Genomic DNA, 18,674 nt, shown 5'->3' on the forward strand with positions numbered 1-18,674 from the left:
GAGGAGGAGGAGGAGGAAGAGGAAGAAACAAATCTTATATTATAATAAAAGGATTCAAAAGAAAAGAAAATATAAAATATAAAATAGATTAAAGTTTATTTATTGAAATAAAACTCAATAAAAAACAGAGACGTTGTTAAAAATTAAAATAAAATATAAATAAGAGCAAAGAAAACACAGAAAACAGGTTAATAAAAACATTTAAATGTTAATAAAACCTTTAAAAGTCTTTTTCCTGAATGTAAACACTGCACATGTGGATCATAGATGCATGTTTTTACCAGCAGGGGGCGAACGTGTGTGTGTGTGTTAAACCCAGACCGAGGAGAAGAAGAGGAGGAGGCGGAAGTGACGTCAGAGAGGACCATGAACACAGCAGCAGTGACGTCTGTTTGTTGTGAAATAAAATAAAAGAAGAATAAAGAACAAACTAAAGAAGGTAAAGAAAGAATAAAGAGAGTTTAATGTCTTAAACACTGAGCGCTAACGTTAGCTGCTGCGTCACGTAGAAAACGTACGTTTAAACGACGTGAATACGAGGCTGCGTCAGTTAATCGATTACCGAGCCGTTTGTTCATCGAGTAAATATTTTCGCAAATAAATAAAGTAAAACTGCGTCAGTTATTTAATGAGAATTCGTTGAATTTGGAAGAAAGAAAAGTTAAATAAGTTTAAAATGAATGTGATGAAGGAATTTTTGAAATAATCTGTAAAATATGAATAAGTTTGTTTGAAGAAGAATGAATAAAATAGAACTGCAACTTCTGATGAACATGAACTTTTTTCTTATGTCTTTGCTCCTTCAGCCAAATCCTGAACCAGATTAATCCTGAACCAGATTAATCCCTAATCAGAGTAATCCTGAACCAGATTAATCCTGAACCAGATTAATCCTGAACCAGATTAATCCCTAACCAGAGTAATCCTGAACCAGATTAATCCTGAACCAGATTAATCCCTAACCAGAGTAATCCTGAACCAGATTAATCCCTAACCAGAGTAATCCTGAACCAGATTAATCCTGAACCAGGTTTTAATGAAGTTATAAAACAAAGAAATGATTGAAACTGATGAATCTACAGCTCTTGTGCTGATAATATGCTTGGATATATGCATATACTTATATATATTTTATGCATGTATATTTTTTAATATTTATTATTTTTCTTTATATGTATATACTATTTTTAATACTATTTATTTTATACTTTATGCTGAATTTAATTGTTACAGAGAAACGTCTTTCTTTACGGTTCACATGACAAGAAACACTTGATTAATCTTGAATTACGTTGTTTTTCTGTCGTACGCTCGCGTTGATAATTACGTTGTTTTTCTGTCGTACGCTCGCGTTGATAATTACGTTGTTTTTCTGTCGTACGCTCCTTGCAGCTCTTGCGTTGATAATTACGTTGTTTTTCTGTCGTACGCTTGTTTTCAGGGATGTTGGCCAGATCGTTGGGGAAACAGCTGGGGAACCCGGAGCGCTCGGTTCTCGGCTGGCTGGTCACTAAGTTCCTGATCAACCACAACCAGGTCCTGGAGGAGAGCGCTGTGCAGCTGAGTGAGATCCAGCCTGGAGACACGGTCCTGGAGCTGGGTCATGGTCCAGGTCTGGGTCTGCAGGCAGCAGCCAGACTGGTCTCTGGTCCCTCAGGCCACGTCATCGGTGTGGATTATTCTGAGTACATGCATCAGGTCAGGGACGGATTCTTACTTTGGAGTCTTTTGACTGAGTATTTGTCATGTTCTAAGAGGTCTTCTGGTCCAGAATATTTGTCATGTTCTAAGGTCTTTTGTGTCCTGGTCCATTATATTTGTCATGTTCTAAGAGGTCTTCTCTGTGTTGGTCCAGAGTATTTGTCATGTTCTAAGGTCTTTTGTCTCCTGGTCCAGAGTATTTGTCATGTTCTAAGGTCTTCTGTGTCCTGGTCCAGAGTATTTGTCATGTTCTAAGGTCTTCTGGTCCAGAGTATTTGTCATGTTCTAAGGTCTTCTGGTCCAGAGTATTTGTCATGTTCTAAGGTCTTCTCTGTGTTGGTCCAGAGTATTTGTCATGTTCTAAGGTCTTCTGGTCCAGAGTATTTGTCATGTTCTAACTTCTGGTCCAGAGTATTTGTCATGTTCTAAGGTCTTCTGGTCCAGAGTATTTGTCATGTTCTAACTTCTGGTCCAGAGTATTTGTCATGTTCTAAGGTCTTCTGGTCCAGAGTATTTGTCATGTTCTAAGGTCTTCTCTGTGTTGGTCCAGATGGCAGCAGAGCGACTGAAGGTTCTTGTGTCCAGAGGTAAAGTCCGGCTCCTCCTCAGCGACGTGGCGTCCATGCCGCTCTCTGACCACAGCGTGGATAAAGTCTTTCACTGTAACTGTTATTACTTCTGGCCTGACCTCAGCAAAGGAAGCTCAGAGATTCACCGCGTCATGAAACCAGGTCAGACCACAACAGACCAGTTCTGGTTCAGAGCAGAACTTCATTGTCCACCAGCATTAACTCCTTTGCACTAACTATGCACTTACAGCCTGCAGTACTGTCAGGGCCCAGCAGGGGGCCTCCTAACTCTTCTTCTGACTCACAGGAGGTCTGATGGTGACCACGCTCAGGCTCAGCTCGCTGCTTCAGTTGTCGTCCAGAGGGATTTTATCAGCAGAGAAGTGGAACCCAGAGACGTACATGAGGGTTCTGAGAGACGCCGGCTTCACTCACGTCTTCATGGAGGACAAACGCCGAGGACACGTCCTCTTCCAGGTCATCTACGCCACAGCGGGACAGAAGTGAAGGTCATCTACGCCACAGAGACAGAAGTGAAGGTCATCTACGCCACAGCGGGACAGAAGTGAAGGTCATCTACGCCACAGCGGGACAGAAGTGAAGGTCATCTACGCCACAGCGGGACAGAAGTGAAGGTCATCTACGCCACAGAGACAGAAGTGAAGGTCATCTACGCCACAGAGAGACAGAAGTGAAGGTCATCTACACCACAGAGACAGAAGTGAAGGTCATCTACACCACAGAGACAGAAGTGAAGGTCATCTACACCACAGAGACAGAAGTGAAGGTCATCTACACCACAGAGACAGAAGTGAAGGTCATCTACACCACAGAGACAGAAGTGAAGGTCATCTACACCACAGAGACAGAAGTGAAGGTCATCTACACCACAGAGACAGAAGTGAAGGTCATCTACACCACAGAGACAGAAGTGAAGGTCATCTACACCACAGAGACAGAAGTGAAGGTCATCTACGCCACAGAGAGACAGAAGTGAAGGTCATCTACACCACAGAGACAGAAGTGAAGGTCATCTACACCACAGAGACAGAAGTGAAGGTCATCTACGCCACAGAGACAGAAGTGAAGGTCATCTACACCACAGAGACAGAAGTGAAGGTCATTTAATGCCAAAGAAACAAAGGATTTATGATAATGAGTTAATTTTAAGCACTTTTATAAACGGTTAAAAATTTTAATTTTCTGATCTAAATGTGTTGGAAACGTCTCATGAACACGTTTTAATAGTTTTATTGATGAAATTTTAATATTAAAATTCATAGTTTTAACTTTGAAATATTTTTGATTCTATCTTTTGATAAAGATTGTATTTAATCTTTATGTTTTAATGATGTTTATTTGTATTTTCTTATTCCCTGAAGACGAAGCTGTACCTAATAAACTGAACTGAAGCAGTTAATACATGAACCAGGTTTATTTAAACTTAACTCAACAATAAACTCACATGAACTTCAGGAGGAAGAGGAGGAGGCTTTAGCATAGCATTAGTCGTTAGCCTTTAGCCATTAGCCGCCTGCTATATGAACAAACAGTAGTGAGGACACATCATTGACGGAGCCACTTACCCTAACTTTAAAAACACTTAAAGGTACAATATGTAGTATTTATGGGTTTATATAACCCAAAATCCACTTTTTTATACATATTATGTGCTCCTGCGTTGTCTAGTCGCTGTATAATAGTTTTTGTTTCATTTTCGTAGTCTTTGTTGTAAATTTCAGCCTCTCCTCTAGATGGCACTATAAACTACTTACTTCACCTTTAACTTTAAAAACACTTACTCTATCTATAAAAACACTTTAGTCCAGTTCCTGCCTCATTAGGACCAGGTTCTGGTCTCTATGAGGACTACTGGTCCTGACGTGTGTGTGTGTGTGTGTGTGTGTGTGTGTGTTAGTGTCAGGCAGCTACTTGTCTTTGTGTCTTCAAGGCTGATGATGCTTTGGATTGTGTTCACACACACACACACACACACACACACACACACACACACACACACACACACACACACACACACACACAGACGCCTTTGATGTGATGCAGACTGTTTGATAGTGTGTGTGTGTGTGTTCTTGTACTTGCGGCATACTGAGGACCAGCGAGGGTTTTTAACCAACAGAGTGAGGTCATTTTGACGAAGTGAGGACATTTTGGCCGGTCCTCACTTTGTCATCATTGAAATCGCTTCCTTAGGTTGTAAACATGCTATACTCTGTTTTTAAAGGAGGTCCTCAATTTGGTGCAAAAACCCGTTTTGCAGATCGGTGTTTCACACACTTTTTGCTCTGGAGCTCCTCCTACAGACCTTTTATGATACTACACCCAAAATCCGAAAATGACATGCCCAAACTAAATAGAGTATATCTCTGCAGTTACAAGGCCTATGTGGCTTATCTTGGTATCAAAATAAAGATAACACTTGTGAGATTCCACCAGAGGTGTAAGTTTCACTGTAGATGTCACTGTGTCAGAGTAAATGCACATGGAACACAGCATCACTGAAGGATTTTTTTCTCTCGCCTAAATTTTTTTTGCATTTTAAAGTAAATATCACCTTTTAAAATATGCAGTATGAGCTTAAAAACACATGGAGGTCATGTAACAACGTGGACATGAGCTGTGCAAAGTCTAATGCTGCTGAAATAAAGCAGAGTGAAATTACAAAGGTTTTAGTAAAGAGATGTCTAGGCGTTCTCTCTTTTTGCACAGTTTGGCACCATCTGTGCCATTTGAGATTTCTTTATCCAAATTATTAAAAACCATTTAATTTTATTTACATGTCACTATTGGTCTAAAAAGAAAACTGTCTGTAAATGATGCTCCCTGTACGGCGAGTAACAACTCAGTGACTCTGCAGCGTCTTCAGTTATGCAGCGCCATAGCTCTGGCTTACCTTGGTCAATTAGGGTGATTGACAGCTCGTTTTAAACCTCTAAACCAATAGAATCAGGCCCCGTGTGCGTCATACACATCTATGTCAAACGACATAAATGCATATGACGCATTTGTGCGGACATGCGCCTTTCTCTAATCAGTACAATCTAAGGTCGCTCTGTAATGATCAATCAAACCGGGAGTTGTTCCCAAAGCATGCTGGGAAGTGTAGTTCTTCATTAGAAGTGGTTTTGTTTCGGTGGAAATAACTTGTTTTGATAAACAGCAAAGGTAAGACAATATTTCTGCTTGTATTTCTTGAAAGTCAGTTGTTGTTTTGCTCTTATTTTGGGGCTGGATCCGTGAATCTTGGTCGTAGAGTGATAAAAATGGTACCGTTAGAATCTGTGGATTCTCCGCTGTCCAGCAGACATTATTATATTGTTCACATAATCCCGCTGATGCTCTGGTGCTGCTTTTCAATGTGTGTGCTTAAAATTAGACATGGTTTTATGACGTTTTTGTCGCTGCATGTGACGCCGCCCCCAGTACTGGGGGAGTGATCCAAGTCAATTTAGGTTTATAAATATATGCCTGAGCAATAAACTAAGAGGTTAGGGTTGAGAGTTTATTGATTATATGTAATTTTTCTAGTCTTAATGACCACTCAAAGCTGCATTACACTACAGTTTTTCCATTCACCCATTCACACCCATTCACACCCATTCACTCACAGTCACAGAGAGCATCTATGTGCAGCACGTGTTCTATCACTCGTCTTTCATACTCACACAGCGCTGGCACAGCCGAACATTATGGGGTTCAGTGTCCTGCCAAAGACATTTAGATTAGAGACAGAAACAGGGAACTTTCTTAATTTTTGCATCAGAATGTAAGTGAAGTAGTACAGGCACATCTCATCACTCTCTCCAATACACAGATGAAGGTTAATCCCATAATAACCTACAGAGGATGATAAACTGTAAGAGAATAGAGGATATATATATATATCTAACACATATATAACCTATATTCTTACATGAGAAGCACCAGATATTATTCGTTTAACATCACATGCAGCTTTAACAGTGATGAAGAATAGCTGTGGCAGCATAGAACACAGACAATATAGACATTTGGCTAGTCGGCTAGCATTAGCATGCTATCTCATTAGTGTGCTAGCTCGCATTAGCAATATTAGCATTAGCTCATTTAAACAGTGAATATAAATGAACCAGCTCAGAAAAACAGATGATGTAAAGTATTTAAACACAGACATCCCATGTCTCTGCAGAACATGATCTACTTACATCTGTCACAGAAACATTCTCTGCAGGTGAGTGAGAGGATTGACTCATCAATAATCACATGACTCTGGTCCTCTGTGAGAGAGCACCAGGTCCCCACAGTGAAAACTAGGCTGCCCACAATGATGCCTGAACAAAATAACCAGTAAAAAATAAGGAATTTACATCAACAAAAGTGGTAGTGGGTGGAAAGTGTCAATGATACGTAATGACCAAACATAAAGTCATTGTTCACCACGATCACTGGTCTAATCCCAACTACAGAAACTTAACAAGACGTTAAAGCTTAAAAAAGTTGTAAAACTAGAATAAATACTTTATTTTAGAATGTTTATAAAGAGTGAAGGTGTCAGTAGGTCCACTGTCTGTCCTCGCTGCTCTTCTGCCAGCAGAGAACAATCTGCAAGATTCTTAGCTAAGATTAACAGCTGTGCTTAAGAAAGAACAACTTTCATTTTAGCTTGTTAGCAATTATTAACAGCTAACTCTGGTTATGTTAAAAATGCTGCCAACTTCAGAAAAAGCAGCTGGAATATCACTTTTTGTGTTCTGTACATATTTAGTGAACAAATGGAGTGATAAATGACTGTGTTCACTCGTAATGATTTTAATTCACTTACTCAGAGCTCATACCTCGACAAAACTGTTTGACCTCTGACCTGAGCACAGGATGTACTGTGCTTTCAATCAATTAATACACTATTCCAAATGATTTATTTGTTTTTTACCATGTTATTTTGGGGGAAACAAGGTCATGGAAGGAGGGGTTGTGACCCCTGGCTTGATCTGCCTGTACTGTTTAGTTAGAGAGGTTGGTTTTAAAAAGCCTTTGTTGACCCATTTCAGGGGGAAATATGATAATTTCAGGCCAACACATTTCCCCACAGTGAACCACCTCCTTCAACAGTCCAGGTGTGACACAAGTCCTGAATCATGTCCATCATTCTTACATGAGTCTTCAGCAAGGCCTTCAGATCAGACTCCAGGAGAGAAGGAGGGAGGAGAGAAGAGGGAGGTGAGAGAAGAGAGGAGAAGACTAAAGAGGGAGAAGTAAGAGAAGAAAGACAGACAGAAGACAGAGTAAATAAGGAGAGGAGAGAGAATAGTGAGGAGATGGAGGAGATGAAGATGTCAGTGTCTCCACAGAAGTTAACTGTGTTCACACAGAAATTCACTGTTTCATCAGAATCACTCTTTACTGTTATCTTATTAGCATATGGAAGAAAATAGAAAATATAAGTTTTTGTCAACATTTTCCTATTTTTCATGATGATATTGTCTGTGTGTTTTTTAAAGGGAAAAGGTTTGTAGTGTTTGTGTGGAGTCACTTTCATCATCTATGTCAGGCCTACAGGTGAAATACGACCCTTTTTAATGTTCCTACAGCGAGCAAACTCTCTGTAAATGAAGCTGACTTTATGATAAAACTCACCTCTGAACTGTCTTAAGAAGAGTTACTGAGTCTTAACAGTTCTCCTCTGATTTAGATACGTCTGTGCAACATGTGACACATGCAACATGGTGCTGGGCTGTGATTTTGCCTCTGTAAAGTGATTAGAAGTTGACTTAGAAAGTCGTCAGTTCCAGAGCAAATGGACAGAGAAATATTTCCTTACTTTACCAGGAAGTACAGGCACCAAACCAGTGTTTAATGTGCAATGACTGCATTTCTGTGCTAAAAGAGCACATTCACTTAAAGACGCACAAATCATGGATTCTGACAGATTTCCTGAGGACATGGAGGAGTGAGGGAGGAATGTCCAGGCAAGGACATGAGACTGATTACAAGACTGAGGACACTTTAGCTCTAGTTATAAGACTGTGAAGACACTAGCTCTAGTTATAAGACTGTGAAGACACGTTAGCTCTGGTTATAAGACTGAAGACACTTTAGCTCTGGTTATAAGACTGTGAAGACACTAGCTCTAGTTATAAGACTGTGAAGACACGTTAGCTCTGGTTATAAGACTGAAGACACTTTAGCTCTGGTTATAAGGCTGAAGACACGTTAGCTCTGGTTATAAGACTGAAGACACGTTAGCTCTGGTTATAAGACTGAAGACACGTTAGCTCTGGTTATAAGACTGTGAAGACACGTTAGCTCTGGTTATAAGACTGAAGACACGTTAGCTCTGGTTATAAGACTGAAGACACGTTAGCTCTGGTTATAAGACTGTGAAGACACGTTAGCTCTGGTTATAAGACTGTGAAGACACGTTAGCTCTGGTTATAAGACTGAAGACACTTTAGTTCTGGTTATAAGACTGTGAAGACACTAGCTCTAGTTATAAGACTGTGAAGACACTAGCTCTGGTTATAAGACTGTGAAGACACGTTAGCTCTGGTTATAAGACTGTGAAGACACGTTAGCTCTGGTTATAAGACTGTGAAGACACTAGCTCTAGTTATAAGACTGTGAAGACACTAGCTCTGGTTATAAGACTGTGAAGACACGTTAGCTCTGGTTATAAGACTGTGAAGACACTTTAGTACTGGACCTAAACCTCAGTGCTGTGTTGTCAGCACAGATCTCTTGTGCTCGCTCTCATCTGCTCTGTGATTCACTGATGTTTCAACTGATGTTTCAGTATTTCTGCTTGGCTCTGAAGTTCAAGAGCACTGTTTTATGTCCATTTACAGCAGAGACTTAAATAACCATGAAACATAATTTAATTTTTTTACTTATTTGTAAAAATATTGAATTGAAAATATATAATTCTGGCTTGGTATAACTTAGCAAAGTATTGTATCCAGATTTAAAAGAAAAAAAAGAAATAATAAAAATAATAATAAAAAAAAAATGTTTAGGTTTTGTGTTAAATGAAGATAATTTTGTGTAGTTTAGGGGTTGTTGTGAAAATTTAATTGCATTTAATATAATACAAGAGACTTGAGAAAATCCTTTGAGCAAACTTTGTCTCAGTGAGCAGAATCAGAAAGTCAGTTCAGCTCAGCTCTGCTCTGCTCCCCTCCCCCACTCCACATTAATGGCCCATTAACAGTTATCCAATCAGAGAGCTCCCTGAGGGGGTGGAGCTGACGTCACTCTGCACCTGCACTTCACGTGCACAGATTCAGGAGGATTAAGACGCTCAGAAGTCGTGAGGCGGCTCATTCAAAACCACAGGTAAGTTTTTTTTTGTTTTTTTTACTTTTCTGACTGTTTGTTAGTGTTATACTAATAATATATTATTTAAATGTTTTAGTTCAGTAAACGAGGTCATGCGCGTGTCTTTTTCTTGTAGGCCAGGCCACAGCTAGGCTAACATAGCTAACACAGCTAACAGCATGGAGAGGTTTCCTCAGATTTAACCACAGAATAAAGTGTAAAACACTAAAACAGGGTCAGAACATGTGAATGTATTTTTTTTTACCACAAATAAATAGGATGTTTTACATTAATACTTTGGATATTATATTTACATTATGCACATTATTCAGTCACAACAAAGACTGTCTGTGGCTCTAAAAATACAACACTGAATTTATAAACAACTAAATCATATTGCTTTGCTTTTTTTCTTTCCAAAATTAAAGACACAGTTCAGAGTATTTTGAACAAGGCTCGTTGTTATAAAAACAAAAGAGCACATAATCTCTCAGAAAATGTAAATTGCTTAAATAATTGAGGTAAGGTGTTGTGATGTAGGTTAAATGATCTGCTGTGGATTGTGTGATTATTTTGTGTGTCTTTGCAACAACAGGAGCAGCAGAGTAGTACAGTAGAAAATGCTGCTCTGTTCTCCAGTTGTTTATACCTCAGAGATCCTAGAGCGTTTATTGTCATCTCCAATGAGCTGAACTAACTTAGCATTTGTTACATTAGCTTAGCTGCTAAGCAGTTTCCACTTTTGTGACTCATTCATGTAAAAAATGTACAGGAATAATAACACATCACATCAATAATCACATAAACCTGCTTTTCTGCACTGCTATACAGGACTCTGAGGCAGAGATGGGTAATCTAGTGGACCACCCTGGATCCAGAAAAGACCACCACTCATCTGAACAGGATATGCTCCTTGTAGAGTTAGAGGTAAGAAAGCTTTATAAATTATTTTTGACTGTCATTAATTCATATTCATTCATCCAGACCTTGTAATCATTGTTTTAATATATCACTAAATGAGCATTTTGAGGTGTTAACAGTCAAATCACATCAATAATCACATTAACCGATTTTTCTGCACTGCTATACAGGACTCTGAGGTAGAGATGGGTAATCCAGTGGACCACCCTGGATCCAAAGAAGACCACCACTCATCTGAACAGGATGTGCTCCTTGTAGAGTCAGAGGTAAGAAAGCTTTATACATTATTTTTGACTGTCATTAATTAATTTTCATTTACCAGACCTTGTAATCATTGTTTTCAGATATTATTAAAACAAAATAAATTTGAACATTAAATATCTTGTCTTCCAAGTGTATTCAATTAGTCAAATAATCAGCAAATAATTGTAATTTGTCTTTTACACAACGTCTGAACTTCTTTGGAATTGGGGTTCATCAAAGATAGTTAGCATAGATAGTGCTACCTGCAGTAGATTCAGATAAGTACAGCGCTGCTTCTCTTAACTGAATCACCTACAGGTAGCACTGACAATGCCAGACTACCTCACTCATCAACAGATGTCTTTAAGGTTTAAGCTGTTGCATGAATAACTTTACTCTCCCCCCAGGTGGAAGGGTCTAATGCGATGGACTCTAGATGTGACAAAGCCTTGAGTTCCCCACCAGGGTCCAAGCAAAGGAGGACACTTTCAGAATCCCTTCACAATAAGGGAAACTGGTGGCATAATGTTAAAGTCTTCGTCTTATGCCAAAACTGTTATGCAATGTTGAAGAAAGTGGAGACAGTGCAAGGTAAAAAAAACAAGTACACAAAGATTCCTCACAACTCATTCAGAAGATCATTCATGGTATGATGCAAGATCAGACCTCCCATATCAGGGCTGATGAAATGATTTGTACATATGGCAACGCACTGTTTGCAAAAAAAGGCCGTGAGCACAGGTACATTGCACAGAAGATGAGAGAACTGGGGCGATTTGTGTTGGCTGTTAAGGAGCTTGACAAATGTGTCACAGGTCTTAAAGATATATGTGATCCAACAACATTTTAGCTGGCTATTAAAGCAGAATCTAAGATTTAGATAAAATGTCAGAAAAAGTTGACAACGATGACATCGTCCATCGTAGCCACCATAGTGCCATGTTAACAATTTGCAACCATAAGTTAAGAGGAAGGACCTGCAACCAGGCTCTTATTGAATGATACCAGCTGTCAATCACAGTGGTTTCCACTCGTGTTAAATTTTATCATCTAATTTCCTCCAAAGTGGGAAATAATTTACTAAATGTTCTATTGAGGCAGAGCTGAAACTGGTAATTGGACAATTATCTCCTCTGGAAAATATTAACTGACAATATTAATCAAGTTTATTTTCACATTGGCTTACGATCAAACTAAGTGCTAATTCTGTTCACCTTGTGTTCTTCACTTTTTAAGCTGTAAGATGACCCTATAATGTATAAGGTCTACGGCACTAATATATCCTTTCTAATCAGATGATGATCTACCAAGCCCATTCCCTACGCATGCTTTAACACAAAGCCATGATGATGATGTTGTGGGTAAGTCCTGACACTGAACATTTGACAAAAAAGTGGGCAATATTTTCAAATGAAGAGTACAATAATAACAAATGCTCTTTTCACAAAGCTTGAAGCTTGCATGAAAATAACATTTGCACTCTTGTTTATGTTTTTTAGCGCTTCAAAAAATCCACATATTTAGCCTAACACAAATAATTTGAAACTATGATTAACATACATGTAGATATGTTTGTATTAACATATGTTGTCCTATCAGATGATCTGCCATGTACGTCCAACCCAAGTCCACCTGCTCACCGCCTCAACAGAGTCAAAACTAATCGTACACATGAAAACGATGATGCTGGTGATGATGTGGGTAAGTCCTGACATGTCAACAACAGTATGAATGCAAATCAATTGTTATTATCTTAAAGAAAACATAATGATTGACTTGATACCCGTGGTGCAAAAAGGAACGGTACTGCAGGTCATTCATCCCGACTGCTATCAGATTTTACAACTCTTAATGTAACCCTGTAAACACCTTCACTTGCACTACAACACCACTACTACCCCCACCATCCTGTGCAATAATCATAATTAGTATTAATTAGTAATAATTAGTATTGGAAGTATTTATATTCTTATTGTATTCTTACTGTCCGTATACACATTTATTTACACTACAACGTGCAATATTTCTCTAATGTAATGTTCACATAATGCCCAGACTGTAGTGTTTTTTTCTGTATTTAAAGGGATAGTTCGGAATTTTGGACATAAGACCTATTTTCCAGCTCAGCCGGTGTGATGGAGACGTCTGGAGATGTTTTCAAGAAATTTCATTCAGTTCTTCTAGTTGCCGAGTTCGCTGGTGCTATGGCTAGCGCAAGTCAATGGTACACGCTAGCATAGCATTAGAAACACTCATAGCGACTCCACAGTGCACCTGAGGCAAATCAATTGTAACGGCAGACTATCGATGTACATATCTGTGTTGATAGAAAAAAATTTATGAAACAAAACTAACGTCGCATCGCATGAATTTTTGAGGGACTACTTTCTCAGCAGCAGCGGAATAAGTCCGCCGCTGCCATAGCCTAACAGGAAGTATGACGCGCCGCTGCCATAGCCTAACAGGAAGTATGACGCGCTGCTGATGCTGAGATATAAATCCTTCAAATTGCAAGGTTGGTTTTGTTTCAAATATTATTCTATCAACACAGATATGTACATCGATAGTCTGCCGTTACAACTGATTTGCCTCAGGTGCACTGTGGAGTCGGTATGAGTGTTTTTAATGCCATGCTAACGTGTATCATTGACTTGCGCTAGCCATAGCACCAGCAAACTCAGCAAATAGGTCTTATGTCCAAAATTCCGAACTATCACTTATCTTTCTCTAATGCCTTGCTTGTTTTGTGCTGTCTAATTTTGCTGTCTGCATGCGTCTGTCTTAACTGTCTTTTTGCTGCTGTAACAAGTGAATTTCCACTTTGTGGGATTAAGTTTCTTATGTTAACAGTGTTGATATATTTTTTGTCAGATGGAAAATAGCGACACACGAACACCACAAAACCCAAGAGGGTAAAGAAGACTGCAGATGATGATGATGATGATGGGTGTGATGCTGATGTTGATGAATGTGATGATGATGAAGATGGAGGTGAGTCCAGATAATATACAGATGTGTTCTGAAAGTGAATCTTTAATTCAATGGACTAATATAATATGACTCAGACGGAGAAGAGCAACGCATCACATCAACACATTTAGCTGTTAAGCGACATAAGAAACACCATGATGGTATGTTTATTTTTTTAACAGGCTAAAGAATATCTGGACATTCACTAGTTATCTGAAAATTCATTAAATCAGTACAAACTGGACTTGTTTATTTTATTTTAGACAGTTAGTGGTCTTTGAAACAGAGGAAGCTCATTTCAGACCCAGTTATACATCAACTCTGCCCACCGCTCTGTCCCCCCAACAAAACTAACGTATGCTATCACAGTGTTTTTATTTACAGTATATAATATGTACAAATGCAAATGGACTATATCGATGAGCAAATAACACACAATGGGCTGATATTTGTTTCTATACTTCACTCTCAAATTGTGCATGGGATTGAGACAAAAAACCATCATGCATATTTCTATGCTTTCAGCTCACTGCTCCACTGACTTCCAGAGACACTGAGCTTCCCTTGAAGTCAATTAGATAATATTCCTCCAAATTCTATATACAGTATACAGTCAATACAATATTTATTTATGTTGTTTGTTCTTAGGTCTATTAGGTCACACATTTGTATGTTTTACTTGTTTTATTTATGATGTACAGCACTTTGTTTCAGCTGTTGTTGTTTTAAAGTGCTTTATAAATAAAGTTGGATTAGATTGGATAGTTTAACCATTCTATATTCTGATCTATTTTTGATTTCTAGATGCTCCACAAGTGTCCATAAAGAGACCCTGGACTGCTGAGGAGAGGACTGAGGTGCTTCGAAGGATGGCTAAGTTTGTTGCTCTAAGGAAGGTACCAGGGAAAAATGACTGTCAGCAATGCGTCAGTAAAGCGTCTCCTGCCCTCAAAAAAGAGGACATGGAAAGACGTCAAATACTATGTCTATAATGAAATTGCTAAAGTGAAGAAGAAGCTTAACTTCTGAAGGCATGAGGATTGCTGGTTATCATCCTGTGATGAGGTTAGATGTTCTCCGTGTCTTAGCTTGTTTTTGTCTGCTGTTGCGCGTCACAAGTGACAGACTGTTTGTTTTTGTCGAGCAGCGACGAGCAAAGTTAGTTTGAGATCGTTTTCTTCACCGATGAGTTTTCTTGTCTTGTTCAGTGGAGACTCTGATATGAGACTCATTTATTTGACCTTTTAATGACCTCAGCTGGTATAATTGTCACCCACAATATTCATTTAAATTCTTATTTTTTCTTTTTCATATTTGTTTATTGCACATTTGCACTTTTTTTTTATATGGGAAGTAGCAAATGTTACTTGAGACAATTATGCAGAATTGTCAGACGTTATAAAGTGGAATCACAACCTCTTCAGGGTTTTTTGTCTGCTGTTGCTAGGCAGAAGTGACAGGTTTATTGAAGCAACCTGTTTCAATCATTGCCAATTTTATTTTATATTTTGCAATAAATTGTGGGAATTTGCTGTTCCGAACTTGAGTCTGACTGAATGTCCTTCTTTAATCAGGATGTCATGACTTTTTAGATTTAACTTTTCATGAATATTTAAAAATCAAATATCAAAGGCACCATTTATTTTTTAATTCATAATAAAAAAATGATGGTCTAATGAGATTACATATTTTAAAATGTTACATCACACAATTGCATATTAAATATGGAACTGAATTTATCACTTAATGAGGAAGTAGGAGTATTTAGCAGCTATTTTTGGAAGAAAATTATTTCATTATTTAAATCTGCCCTCAATAATCCCAGATTAAATATTATCCTGGTTGATATTGACTGTGAAACACTTTGAGACAATGTTTATACTCAATGATGATATGGTCCTCACATTGTTGATGAAAAACTTTATTCTGAATCTTTTCTTTTTACTGAATCTCAAGGGGTGTATAGGTTTGGGGTGACATCTACTGTCCAGAAATTGTATTTTTGTCTTGATTTATAAAGTGGAAAGGCTGGTCCTCACTCTGCAGCACTTTTACCCGGTCCTCACTATGCAGCAAGTACAAGAATGTGTGTGTGTGTGTGTGTGTGTGTGTGTGTGTGTGTGAGTGATTGAAAAGAGGGAAATAAAGAGATGCATACCTTTACAGCAGCATGTTCAAGTCTGTACACTTATGAAATACTCTCTGTGTGTGCGTGTGTGTGCGTGCGTGCGTGCGTGTGTGTGTGTGTGCGTGTGTGTGTGTGTGTGTATGTACTTGTATTAATATCTTTGGAAAAAAACAAAGAAAAAGTAAAACTTTTTTCAGTTTTTTCAGAGTAAAGATCTGGTTTAACTCATGATTCATCTGCTGTAAACTGTGATGATTCTGCTCATTAACAAACACTATCATGTCTGTTTGTTCAGAGGGTTAGTTATGATGGTTAAGTTTAGTTATGATGGTTAAGGGTTAGTTAAGGTTAGTTATGATGGTTAAGGTAAGTTATGATGGTTAAGGGTTAGTTAAGGTTAGTTATGATGGTTAAGGTAAGTTAAGATGGTTATGGTTAGTTAAGGTTAGTTATGATGGTTAGGGTTAGTTATGATGGTTAATCTTAATTATGATGGTTAAGGTTAGTTGTGATGGTTAAGGTTAGTTATGATGGTTAGGGTTAGTTAAGGTTAGTTATGATGGTTAAGGTTAGTTATGATGGTTAAGGTTAGTTAGGGTTAGGTAAGGTTAGTTGTGATGGTTAAGGTTAGTTATGATGGTTAAGGTTATTTAGAGTTAGTTAAGGTTAGTTATGATGGTTAAGGTTAGTTATGATGGTTAAGGTTATTTAGAGTTAGTTAAGGTTAGTTGTGATGGTTAAGGTTAGTTATGATGGTTAAGGTTATTTAGAGTTAGTTAAGGTTAGTTATGATGGTTAAGTTTAGTTATGATGGTAAAGGGTTAGTTAAGGTTAGTTATGATGGTTAAGGTAAGTTATGATGGTTAAGGGTTAGTTAAGGTTAGTTATGATGGTTAAGGTAAGTTAAGATGGTTATGGTTAGTTAAGGTTAGTTATGATGGTTAGGGTTAGTTATGATGGTTAAGGTTAGTTGTGATGGTTAAGGTTAGTTATGATGGTTAGGGTTAGTTAAGGTTAGTTATGATGGTTAAGGTTAGTTATGATGGTTAAGGTTAGTTAGGGTTAGGTAAGGTTAGTTGTGATGGTTAAGGTTAGTTATGATGGTTAAGGTTATTTAGAGTTAGTTAAGGTTAGTTATGATGGTTAAGGTTAGTTATGATGGTTAAGGTTATTTAGAGTTAGTTAAGGTTAGTTGTGATGGTTAAGGTTAGTTATGATGGTTAAGGTTATTTAGAGTTAGTTAAGGTTAGTTATGATGGTTAAGGTTAGTTAGGGTTAGTTAAGGTTAGTTATGATGGTTAAGGTTAGTTAAGGTTAGTTATGATGGTTAAGGTTAGTTAGGGTTAGTTATGATGGTTAAAGTTAGTTAGGGTTAGTTAATGTTAGTTATGATGGTTAAGGTAAGTTAAGATTAGTTGTGATGGTTAAGGTTAGTTATGATGGTTAAGGTTAGTTAAGGTTAGTTATGATGGTTAAGGTTAGGGTAAGGGTTAGTTGTGATGGTTAAGGTTAGTTAAGGTTAGTTGTGATGGTTAACAGTTAACTTAGTTAACAGTATGTGTGTTTTAGGGTTTCCCTGCAGCCACACAATTAAAGAGCGTTTAAGAAGGAGGAGGAGGAGAGTCTGAGTGTGTGTGTGTGTGTGTGTGTGCGTGCGTGTGTTTGTGTGTGTGTGTGGGGGTTAGGGTTAGTGGCTGTCAGATTATGATCAGATTATAATCAGATTATGATCAGATTATGATCAGATTATGATCAGATTATGATCAGATTATGACCAGATTATGATCAGAGGATGTAATCTGTAATCTCTGCAGTTGTAAACATCCAACAACACAAATTAGAGACGTATTCTGTTTCAAAGTGAGTGTGTGTGTGAGTTTGTGTGTGTGTGTGCGCGTGTTTGTGTGTGTGTGTGCGCGAGTTTGTGTGTGTGTGTGCGTGCGTGCGTGCGTGCGTGTGTGTGTGTGAGTGTGAGGGGGTTTGTGTGTGTGTGTGTGTGTGTGTGACATTCCATCAGTTGTAACCTGAGAGTCTTTCTGGTGATGGAGGAGCTGAGGTGTCAGAATTATAATATCTTTAAAACAGTCACTCCCAATCACACACACACACACACGCACGCACGCATGCACGCACGCACACACACACACACACACAGAGCCTCAAAAGTTCCTTAAACAAAACATGACCCAGTACACACACAAACTTGTTTTTATCACTTAGTGAGGACACATCATGCATTCCCTTAACCTTAATCTTAACTTTAAAACTTAACCTGAACCTTAACTTTAACCTTAACTTTAAACTTAACCTTAACTTTAACCTTAATCTTAACCTTAACTTTAATCTTAACTTTAACCTTAACTTTAACTTTAACTTTAACCTTAACTTTAACTTTAACTTTAACTTTAACCTTAACTTTAACCTTAACTTTAAACTTAACCTTAACTTTAACCTTAATCTTAACTTTAACCTTAATCTTAACTTCAACCATAATCTTAACTTTAACTTTAACCTGAACTTTAATCTTAACTTTAACCTTAACTTTAATCTTAACTTTAATCTTAACTTTAACTTTAATCTTAACTTTAACTTTAACCTTAACTTTAATCTTAACTTTAACCTTAACTTACTGAAAACTAGGTCCCCACAAAGATACACACACATTTGTTCTTCCTTCATAGTGAGGACCCTTATAGACATGACCCATTACCCTTAACCTTAACCTTAACTATCACTAAATACCAAACCTTAACCTTTACCTTAACCTTAACTATCACTAAATACCAAACCTTAACCCAAATCTAACCCTAAACCAGGTCTTAAACACCAAA

At 38.0% G+C, this 18,674-nt stretch overlaps 1 protein-coding gene across 2 annotated transcripts; it reads left to right on the forward strand.

The window, feature by feature from the left end:
- Positions 1-327: 327 nt before the first annotated feature.
- On the forward strand, positions 328-3,658 carry LOC310931402 (putative methyltransferase YdaC). Of its 2 annotated transcripts, XR_014592919.1 has the most exons (5): positions 328-439; positions 1,442-1,698; positions 2,252-2,432; positions 2,578-3,329; positions 3,360-3,658. XR_014592919.1 is itself a non-coding variant. In XM_083894539.1 (4 exons), exons 2-4 carry the CDS (start codon positions 1,444-1,446, stop codon positions 2,775-2,777), a joined length of 636 nt encoding a protein of 211 aa, XP_083750665.1. In that variant the 5' UTR covers positions 328-439; positions 1,442-1,443; the 3' UTR covers positions 2,778-3,658. The 2 variants fall into 2 exon arrangements, 1 of the variants encoding a protein (XP_083750665.1); XM_083894539.1 differs by having other exon boundaries at positions 2,578-3,658.
- Positions 3,659-18,674: the final 15,016 nt, after the last annotated feature.

Source organism: Microchirus variegatus, assembly GCF_963457635.1.
Source record: "Microchirus variegatus genome assembly, chromosome: 9".
NCBI classification, from domain to species: Eukaryota; Metazoa; Chordata; class Actinopteri; order Pleuronectiformes; family Soleidae; genus Microchirus; species Microchirus variegatus.